We start from the raw sequence: 11,696 nt of genomic DNA on the forward strand, positions 1-11,696 counted from the left end.
AAATGTATTTGACTGCCTGATTTAGGGGACATAGAAGCCCCTGAGAGCCACCTACCTCACCTACTTCCCCTTTTTAGTGAAAACATAACTCAGTGTTGAAATGGCAAATTTTAAGCAAATTTTAGGGAGATTATATAGACACCTACTTTAGTAATGTTTTCTATATATACCAATATATCTTAAACAGTATAAGAAAATTACAGACTAAAAATGGCTCATTGAGACCATAAAATAGGGATAATTGATTTAATCAGACAAGTGGGGGAAGGTTTCACCTAGTAAGGAACACATGAATGCATATCTGAGGGGTTACTCAGGAGTTACTCAGAGAGGAGTTACTCCTGGTGGGAGTGACAGAAAGTTCTAGGCAAGTGGAATGGAATGAACCAAGTGCAATGACAGAATGGACCAAGGTAAACTCAAGACACTGAAAGCCTGTGAAGCTATAGTTCAGAGGGTGTGGGGAGATGGCTTCAGGCACTATCCTGCTGGGCCTTATAATACCTTTTGGCTTTTATCCTAAGAGAAATGAGTATCCATTGAAATGTTTCAAAAATTGGGAATGGTTCAATCAGTTTTTTACTGTGCAATGAAAATTTCAAAGAGTGGGACTAGAAGGGGCTAAAGTCAATGGAGCAAGAAAGTTAGGAGACCAAGGTAGTAATCTAGGCATGACAATGGAATTAGGCCAGAGGGATGGCAGAAGAGATGGAGAGGAGAGTCCACACTAGAGATAGAGGTTGTAAGTAATAGGGCTTGGTGATAGACTGTGTGTGAGGGACAGAAGAGTGACAGCAGATTGTGAATGATGACAATTAGGTCTGGCATGTGCACTAAAACGGATGTGGTGCAGTACTGGAGGAGGATTTATTTTGAAAGGCATATTATTTGTTTCATTTTAACCACAGTGAGTTTGAGGTATTTTGTGACATAGAAACAGAGACATAAAGTTGGAATAGGGTAAACCTGTGATTCAGAGGAGAGTTCTGAGCTGAAGATAGGAATCTGTACCTTATTTGCATATAGCTAATAACCTATGCCCTGAGCCAGGAATGAGATTTCCTAGGAGGAAAATAGGGTGTGAAAAAAAGTCCTTGGCTAGAGCTTTGAAGAATTCCACCATTTAATAGCTGGGGAGCAGATAATAAATCCTGCTGAGGAAATAAGGTTAGTGTGGTAAGAGATACAAGTAGAAAAATTTGGAGAGTTGTATCACAGAGAAAGGGCTGAGAGTGTTTCATGGAGAATCTTATCAATGTAGTGAGATTCTGTTAAGAGGTCAAGTAAGAAAGAAGAGGATCAAGAGCTCTCCTTTGGGTGTCATAGCATGGAGGTCACTGAGCACCTGGCAGTGGCTGTGAGGTGGGGAGATGAGGCAGGAGCCAGCAGTCAGCTGGGAAGTGAGTGGAAGGGAAGAGGTGGAAAACAGCAGGAGCACAGCGCTTTGCAGAATTTGGGCAGTAAAAGGCAGGAGAGAGAGTGATGACTGGAGTGAGATATCTTTGTTTTGTTTTTTAATGGCAGTTATGTATGCGTGATTTTTCAGCTAGTGGATAGGATCCAACGGGAAAGGAGAAGTTGAGATATATGAGAAAGGAGAGTATGGTGGGTAGTAAACTTCCTAAGAAAGTGAGAGGGTGGGAATTAATTCAAGAAATAGTTGCAGGCCTTGAAACATAGGAACAGCCCTTCTCCTATACCCAAAGGAAAGACTGTGGTTGTGTACAGATATACGTAGGCATGCAGTTCGGTGGACAGGTGAGGAGGGAATTCTCGTCTGAATGTTTGTATTTCCTCTGTGTGTAAGAGATATAGCCATCTTCTAGTGGGAAGGTATGGATGTCCAGGGTTTCAGGGTAGAAAAAATTGTTTGAAGAAGCTTTTGTGGAAAATGGAAGGACTGGGTAACTGGAGTTGTGGTAAGATTGTCAGGCGGTGCTGAAGGCCTAGTTGGGTTTGCTGATTATGAATTTACAGTGTTACTCTGCCACGTGTTTTATTTCTCAAGCAGTGCTCAGCTCCCTGGGTTGAGGCACAGAGAAGAGCAACCATATAGTTCAGCTAAGGTAGAGTGGAGGAGATGGGCTTTGGAAAGGAAGAGTCGAAGAATCAGAACCTTGGTGGTACACGTGCCAGCCTTATGAAGGTCGAAATTACCCAGGGTGGGGGCAGAGGTCAGGAAGAAAGGAAGACCTTGAACCCTGTAGAAAAATCTTCTATAAGAGAAGGGAGAAGCTGATCAAATTGATAGATAGCAAATTCAACCAGAAAGATCTAATATAGCTGAATTGGACGAATTTTTAAAAAGGAGGGTTTTGTTTTTAGCAAGATCATGGAGGAAAAAGGCCGTCAAGAAGCAATAGGGAGCCAGGAAAGAAACCCTAAACCCTGACTCTGAGGTTCACGGGCAGGGGAGGAGGGATGAATAAACAGCCACCACCTGAGAGGGCTGCGAGGGAAGCAGTATCCTCAGGGGAAGCTAGTTTGCAGGTGAAGCAAGGGCGTGAAGAAGCTTTTGTGGAAAATGGAAGGACTGGGTAACTGGAGTTGTGGTAAGATTGTCAGGTGGTGCTGAAGGCCTAGTTGGGTTTGCTGATTATGAATTTATGGTGTTACTCTGCCACGTGTTTTATTTCTCAAGCAGTGCTCAGCTCCCTGGGTTGAGGCACAGAGAAGAGCAAGGCTCTGTGTAGCTAAGGTAGAGTGGAGGAGATGGGCTTTGGAAAGGAAGAGTTGAAGAATCAGAACCTTGGTGGTACACGCGCCAGCCTTGTGAAGGTCGAAATTACCCAGGATGGGGGCAGAGTTCAGGAAGAAAGGAAGACCTTGAACCCTGCAGAAAAATCTTCTATAAGAGAAGGGAGAAGCTGAGCAAATTGATAGATGGCAAATTCAACCAGAAAGATCTAACATAGCTGAATTGGCCGAATTTCAAAAAAGGAGGGTTTTGTTTTTAGCAAGATGGTGGAGGAAAAAATGCCCTCAAGAAGCGATAGGGAGCCAGGAAAGAAACCCTAAACCCTGACTCTGAGGTTCACGGGCAGGGGAGGAGGGATGAATAAACAGCCACCACCTGAGAAGGCTGCAAGGGAAGCAGTATCCTCAGGGGAAGCTAGTTTGCAGGTGAAGCAAGGGCAAGGGTGTTTGCAAAGCCTAGGTGCAGAGAACACAGTTGAGAATGTGTGGTTTTAGCCCTAGGCAAGGCTTTCTGTAATATGGAATTCCAAATTGCCAGTGCCCCATTTCTTCCAATGTGCAAGAGCTGCTTTGAAGCACGTTCTACTTTGACTGCCCAAGATAAATGCTTTAGAGATCAGTGGAGAAAAAAGATTATGGATATCTGGCCACACTGTTAATTAATTGCTATGGGGGAGGTTGTTCAATTCTTATCCCAGCCACAAGTAAAATGAATAGCTAGGGAGTGCTGCAGAAGAATGGATTCTTTTTTTTTTTTTTTTTTCCTGTACAAGAATGGCAACTCAAAGTATGAAAGCCAAAGAAAAATTAATAGAATTAATCAGCTTAACCTTGATTTACAAGATTCTGAAGGAGGACAATGGGAGCTCTCTGATAAGGGGTAGTATCATTCCTGTAGGCAACGAGAAGATCTCCTGACTTCTCGTTGTGAAAAGCAAGAGCTTCCTTGACAAGTGTGTTTATCAAGTACATCTGCGGTGTTATTTTGTATGCTCAGTTGCAGCCTCTGTCATTCTTCTCATGCTCATTTAACACGATGGGCTTGTGTGGTGAATCCTTCAGGTGATGGGAGGACAGGAAGAGGAGGAAGCTTATTCTGGATCATAAAATAAAAGATATTGGCCTCTGTCACCCACTCCAGCTCATCTTTTTCCTCATCCTTCCTGATCATCTGATATTTGTAGTAAAGAAAATGAATGTCTAGATGATATAATCTTGTGTCTGATTACTTGCTCAGAGGACCATGGGAAAAAAAAATTGTAGTACAACTGTCTGGTTTAACTTGAATTCTCCATTAGGGAAGAAAAAAGTTTTGTAAGTTCTTTAGCCTGCATCTCACAAATTTTATCTTGTCCTACTGAATAAGATAGTTCAGAGGCATCTTTCTCATCCAGCCTGGTATTGTTTATTCTCATTTTGCAGAACATACAACTGAGATTCAGAAATGTTAAATGAGCAGCCCGAGATCACACAGCAAATTAGTAGCAGAGCCCAAATTCTGGGCTGCATATATCTCCAGGTGCCACATTCTTTACCAGAATCCTCTAGAGCAGCACTGTGCACCAAATACAGTGAGAGCCACATGGGAAATTTTTAATTTTCTAGTACCTACAGTAAAAAAAAAAAAAAAAAAAAAAAAAAGAAATTAATTTTAATAACTTATTTAACCCAGTATATCCAGAATACTGTCATTTCAACATATGAGCACTATTAAAAAAAAATTATTACTGAGATATTTTCCTTTTTTTTTTTTTAAATGTATACTAAACCTCCAGAATCCAGTGTGTCTTTTACACTTAACAGCACATCTCAGTTTAGGCTAACCACAGGCGACTACTCTGGCACAGCTCAGCTGTGGATTGCATTTATGGAAACAGCTCTTCATCACAGAGGGTTTTTTGAGTTTACTACAGGTTTTACTTTGAGATGAGTGAAAAGAGGCCTTCCTATTGGTGCCTCTGTTGGTCTCTGCCATGCCATGTGCTGCAGGGTTGATAATGACCTTCTCCTTATCCCATTGTCTTGTGTGGCCACTTTCTCTTTTAAAGGTCTGTGGGTATGTTCGGGTGCACATGCACACACGTGTGCTTTTATTTTTACAATGAATCACTACAAAATTTGTGGAGTCCTTAAAAAAGCTTTATGATACACAGGGTAAATGAAAAAAGAGACAGACCACTTTTGAAGGAAAAAATACATGTAGATTCGAATCCCCTTAGTGTCTGTTTTAACTTGGACACGTATTTAATCTCTTCATATCTGTCCTTTTGTCTGTGACCTGTCCTTGTAGTCTCATAGCCTACACCTAGGCTGTCAATGGTTGTCCTATAGGAGGGCAAAGTGAGATTATTCAGTGTAATACCTGAGAAGTAGAAAGTGACTAATGTGTTAGTTGTTATACACTATAATCAAAGTCCTTGTATGGTTACTACCAAATACTGGTATGAGCCGAGTTTCTAAACATGAATACAAGAGCAGGGTATATACTATACTGAAGTTAGAAAACAACTTTACAAATAACCATATCTATTTGTGGGCAGGTGCCTTTATACATTACTTAAGTTTTGATTGACTGTTCTTAATATAAAGACTCAGTTACTTTTGTCTCTTCCTATTGCTATCATAATATTGGGATCTATTTTGAAAGCCCTTAGGCAGTGATCCTCTCCAAATTTCTGCAGTACTTACTTTAAGGTATACAATTTGATGGGTAGAAAGAGGGGAACTTTTACATCTTTCTCTATATGATTCTTGTGAGATCATGAGTAATTTTTTGTGCTTTAGTTATCCAAATAAAATTACTTTATGTTTGTACAAGTGAAATAATAATTGATATTAACCTGAGCTAAGAATAATTTTTTATTAAACATCCACCTTTTAAAAAGATCTTCTTATAAATTAATGTCAGAAAATATTTGGTTCAGCAGCTTGTGCTGATAGATTTCAATATACCAGCCTTGTGTGTGTCCAGCACCAAGGCCCTAACAAACTGTATCTGTTCTGTTTATGATACCTAATAAAGAGCAGTCAACCATGGTGATATTACCATACGCGATCACTGAACTGACACATAAATGTCTACCCATGTTGTTTTTAAAATTGAACAAACAGGTGGTTATTTGTCATTGAGGAAAGAAATGGACAAGTCACTGCATATCCATAATTTGCCTTTAATTTCAGTTATAGGTCTGCGGAAGATTTAAGGGTGTACCTGTTTTCTTTCCCCTCTTAATTAGCCTTATTTTTGTCCATCCATTCCTATGCAGAGGTTACTACATCATAATTGTGCCTTTGAAGAAATCTCGTGGGAAATTTATCAAGCCATGGGAGAGTCCTGATGAAATGGAATTAGATGAGGTAACTACGTCTTTGTTGGCTGTGTCTTTCATGAGTTGTTTAATTTATTAAATATCTTTCTCCTCCCTATGGAGGACTTTCAGCATATAATCCAGGTGTTGGCTTCTCCATGGCTGGCTGGTTGGATGGTTCAGTGCTATGGGCATGCTAACCTCTACGGATACCAACTGAGATCCTTTTCCTTTAATTAAAAGACATTAAGCTGTAATAAAGTGTACATCCTTTCTAATCTTTGTTGGCTTTAATATTTTGCCCCTTGCCCCTTATAAACCATGATGCAGAGGTTTAGAAGGTGAATTGTCAGCAAAGTCTTAATCACCACTGCTATCAATTCCAAGGGTGTGTGCTTCATTAGTGCAATGATTGCTAAGGCTGTTACAAACATTACCTTGCAAATTTCAGCACAGTTCTTTTTGACCTACTATATGGTCTTGACTAGTTTCTGACAAAATTCGGCTAATTAGCAAATGTTTGCCTTATTCTATATGGTATAGGTTTTCAGAACCAAAGGTATACTTAACTATAGAGAAAGAAAACAAATCACAAAATGTTGAAGACAGCAAGAAATACATATCAAAACCCAGCAAATACTGAATAAATAATATGATTATAATTTCCAAAATCTTACAACAGTAGGCACATTTTAATTGAAACTCTTATAAAAAGAGCATTTGTGTTTTTTTTAAGATAATCTATAATGTGAAGAATGAGATCTAATTGTCAAAAACTTCTATTTAGATAGAAAACTATGATCAAAAGTGTTGAAATACAGGAGAAACTTGGCTATTTTACTATGCTGCTATTTTGAATCAATTCATAAGGCAAATAACTAGGCCCCCATTTGGGGAAATAAGAGATTTTAACTTACCAGATTTATTTACAACATAGAAAACTATGATCAAAAGTGTTGAAATACAGGAGAAACTTGGCTATTTTACTATGCTGCTGTTTTGAATCAATTCATAAGGCAAATAACTAGGCCCCCATTTGGGGAAATAAGAGATTTTAACTTACCGGATTTATTTACAACCTAGGCACATCTCTAACACAACCTGTTATTTCTAGATATTCCCTCTACCTTAAATTAGTATGAACAGAACAAAGAAAAGAATAAATTCTCTATGCATTACAGAGAGGTGAATTTATTTTATACATGTCTGCATAAAGGAGACTGATTTGGCAAAATAAAAAGCTGTTAGCTTCCTTTGGCAGACATATGTTATCTCTCCAAGTGGGATTCATTGTCATCCACTTCATTTATCTGAGTTAAATTCGATCAAATTCAGAAGAAGAAATGAGTTCGAGATTAGGCCCATGCTTCTGTGTCACTGTTTAGTGATTAGATGATCACTGGAGGGGTGTAAAATGAGACATCATTTCAATAATGTTGTCAAGTAATTTAGATATGTTATCAATTTAATTTTTTTCTGTTGATAATAAAGGAACAAAATCATTATTCTATGATATTGGAAGAATAGTAATCCTTCAGCTGAGGATGCAAATGATCAGCTGGTTTTGAAAGCATTTTGAAACAAGACATGATTTTACTTGCAACTAACTAATCAGCTAATACTGAAATATTCATTAGTATTTTAATCACTTTTCAGTTGAATTACAGAATTGCCACCATCCTATTTTAGTTGGAATTGGATTTAAAATGCAAAGAGAACTTGTAGAATCTATTAATCTTTCCACCTATTAAAAAAAAAGTGTTTAAGGCATTGAGATCCAAGCAAAAATGACATCAAATACTTTTTTCCTTAGAAGTAAAACCATTTGATAATAAGTAATAGGAAGTGATTATCTTTTACAGCCAGGTTTTAACCTCCAAAATGCACAGCAGTGCTAATGGATTAAAGTATAGGGCTATATGACATTGAACTTTCTTACAATTAAATTCTACAGGTTTGTGCTGCTGATTCTCATAACAAAGGGTCATTTTAATCATCCCACAAGTTGTGGTGCATTAGTCTGTATAATAGTTTGATAAAGAACATTTTACTAATTCAAAATTTTGGGGTCAGGATGGGTTGTTTCCCACTTTTCCCACTGATATAATTGAAACCACATTGTGGAATTAATGGTGGAAGAAATAAGATATGCATTGACTGGAAAATGAAAATTATTTCTGATAGAGAACTAAAGCCCTTGATATATCTTCTGGAATTACCTCCAATACATCTTTTAACTATTGTGGAGGGGAATAAATGAAAGTAGCCTGTGGTCTCTCTTTATGCTTACTCATCCAGTTTCTGATCCCTACAGACAGGGTTTTTTTTTTTTCCCCCTAACACGGATAATAAAAGCATTGTAGTAATTTTATCTATAGCTTAGTACTGGCAGGTTTGACAAAGCAGTGTTCCTCTCTTAAATGTATTTGACCAAGTAATTTTTCAGAAAGGCCTATAATTCAAATTGTTGGAACCATATCGTCAAATAGAATGGTAGCCTAAGGGGATTTCCACATGTGTGCCTCGTATATAGGCCCATAAAAAATTGAAAGAAGCTTTCTAAACAGAGTTACTCTCAAAATTATCTTCTGAGCTCATTTATTCTTTGTCTGGGGATGCTCTTCACATGATAAATTCATAGACTGGTACTCCTTGTTGTCAAGGTCAGACTGGGCAGAGCAAATGTTGATAGTCAAAATGAATTTTGGGCAGAATGACTCCCAAAATGTTAGTTATATTTAATTCAGGGCAGGTTGTGTAATATATCATAAGCTTTTCACTGCATTGTACTTCAAAGGCTTGCCGTAAAATAATGTGGTCATTTGTGGTTGTAACTTTGACATACTGGCCAGCTTTGGTGTCATCTGAGCTCACTTGAACCATTTAAAGTATAAAGCAGGAAGCATTCTACAGACATTAGAGCTACCTAAAGAGGCAGGGGGATGTTCTAGGTTTGACCTTAATGAATGACCACATTGGATCTAAGGAGCACCAAAAAACTCAAATAACTTATTCTGAAGTACTTCCTCTAGGTCTTCCAAAGAAACCCCAGCAAAAAGTAGTTGTGGGAATGACAGTGACGTAGATGAGTTATGACTGCTGCCTCCATCTCAAATATGAATAAAATCAAGGTAGGGTTTGATCAGTGAAGCAGAAGAGGGGACACAGTCACATAAACAACTGATGGTAAATGTTTTTGATTAACCAACTTCAAAAAGCTGTTCAGCTCATCTGCAGTGTATTTCTCTCTCTCTCAAAGTAATGGGCTACCATCATTTATTGCATATTAACAAAAACCTTTGTAATGACTTTTCAAGCATAATATTTGGCATCAGAATGTTTATAAATTGGTATGCTAAAAGAATCCAGGAAAAGGAAATAACATATTCGTTTGTGTTAATGAAAGCAGATGCACAAAGATAATATGTCTAAGTACAAACCGAGTTAAACAGTTTAGATTATCAGAGCTTAAATATTGCATTTATATTTCCTTGATATTGTACAACCGTTAAGTAAATAAAAATATGGTTGAAAAAATCTCTTACATGTAATTTCATTTTATTTCACTAATGGAGTTTAATCGTACATTGCAAGTTTCTATTATGCCTCAGTTTCCCCATTTATAAAATGGGGATAATAGTCACCTCCCTAATGGGGTTATTATGAGTAATGAACAAACTAATGCATGTTTAGGTTCCCTAGAACAATGTCTGGCACCTAATAAGTGCTTAATACATGGTAACTATTATTATTATTATCACCATTATTATCATCATTATTATAAATAAAGCTAAATTGGACAACAGGACTGAAAAATAGTTATAAGTTTTTGGCCTTTCTCTTCTACTGGCCAATTGATGCATAATTGATTAGCCTACCAGAATTTAATATCAGATTGTTCAAATTTGCTAAACAAGGATACCCAATCTATAGTTTTTTATGAAATGGCTTACATATTATATAATTTTAATTGCATCACTAAATTCAATTTCACAGGAAATTTTAGAATATTATAAATTAAATATTCAAAAATAATATGGGCACAAATTATCTACATAACCAAAAGACTGAATTTTATATTTTTAGGGTACAAGTTTGAACCCACTGAGCACATTTACAACTCTCCATGTAGATAAGACCGTAATATACCATCAGCTTCCTAACAGAAGGATTCAGTATTTATCATATATACAATCTGTAGTCATTACTATCGCAAAAGTCTGGTCTTAATTATGGTAGGGTCTGATTGTACTAAGTAGATCATTTCCATTTACAAAAACAAAGCTAGTAGTTTTGCCTCAGTGTTTCCATAAGTACCTTAATTTTGCTTATCAAGATGAAAACAGGGTTCATTCCTTTTACCAGTTTGTCCTCAAATATGTCATCTTTTCTACACAATTATTAAAATACGTAAAATCAAGATTCTTTCCAAGAAACCAGTAAAAAATTGCTACTTAAAATCACAAGGTATCCCAGACTGATACAGGCCTTTTCCCTGTTAAATCCTATGAAATACCATTATCTAATGGGAGAAAGGAAAGTTAACTTGGACATCATTTTGAAAGCAATGGTCATGATATACATTAGTGTAATTTTCTCGTAATAAAATAATCAATACAAGACAGTAGATTATCTAAAAATAAATTCTACTTTATTTTAGAAATACATGAAAGATCTGTATATATGGGAGGTCTTCAAAAATTTCATGGAAAGATTCACATCTTTCAATTCTATTTTTCCATGAACTTTTTGAAGTACCCTTGTACATGTGTATGTTTGTTTTCTTCAGAGTAATATTAAAGTTAATTTTTACCTACCCTGCCTATATCACTTGGCAAGATATTCAGACTCTCCAAAGAGCTAGATTCTGGAAAAAGTTGACTTCATGATAAAATGTGAAGAATTGCACCCCAATGAGTTAATGAAGGAGCCAAGTCAAGTAAGAAGTTATTAAATGAGCAACAATGTCTATTTAATACATGTAACTTAAAATTTGATTATTACATTCTACTTCTGCTGATTGAGGGAATTGACATCACAAAGTATCTCGTTACTAAAAAGAATCTAAAATGGTACTAACCTCTCCTAAAATTTGATCATAGTTGAAGGTTTAAATGGTTTTAACTGAGGTTAGTACTTGCTTAATAAACTCCTGCAAGGTAATGCTTCTATGAATCAAGTGACTTCATGATAAAATGTGAAGAATTGCACCCCAATGAGTTAATGAAGGAGCCAAGTCAAGCAAGAAGTTATTAAATGAGCAACAATGTCTATTTAATACATGTAACTTAAAATTTGATTATTGCATTCTACTTCTGCTGATTGAGGGAATTAACATCACAAAGTATCTCGTTACTAAAAAGAATCTAAAATGGTACTAACCTCTCCTAAAATTTGGTCATAGTTGAAGGTTTAGATGGTTTTAACTGAGGTTAGTACTTGCTTAATAAACTCCTGCAAGGTAATGCTTCTATGAATCAAACTTTTATCCTTAGACAAGTTATGATGTACGGTTGCCCTTTGCAAGAATTTCATTAGTGGAGGAAATGATATGAGTTATCAGTAAAGGATCTAATTGCCCTGTGTTTACAGCCTGGGCTTTGCTGTAGCAGTCCAGTGTCTTACCTTACACAGGAAGACAAGCACTTGAATGACCTAGTGAATGGGGGTTTAATGATGCTGATGTGCTAT

General features: G+C 36.9%; 1 protein-coding gene across 1 annotated transcript in view; it reads left to right on the top strand.

Annotated features, from left to right (window-relative positions):
* Window positions 1-11,696, top strand: part of LOC103597074 (receptor-type tyrosine-protein phosphatase delta) — a gene marked incomplete at its 3' end in the record, with an annotated part of 296,277 nt that overhangs the window by 270,543 nt on the left and 14,038 nt on the right. The window contains exon 20 of the mRNA XM_008580873.1: window positions 5,964-6,054. Coding sequence (XP_008579095.1) covers window positions 5,964-6,054 — 91 coding nt within the window. The remainder of the gene's footprint in view (window positions 1-5,963; window positions 6,055-11,696) is intronic.

The sequence above is a fragment of the Galeopterus variegatus genome, unplaced genomic scaffold, assembly GCF_000696425.1.
Source record: "Galeopterus variegatus unplaced genomic scaffold, G_variegatus-3.0.2 Scaffold2184, whole genome shotgun sequence".
Classification (NCBI taxonomy): domain Eukaryota; kingdom Metazoa; phylum Chordata; class Mammalia; order Dermoptera; family Cynocephalidae; genus Galeopterus; species Galeopterus variegatus.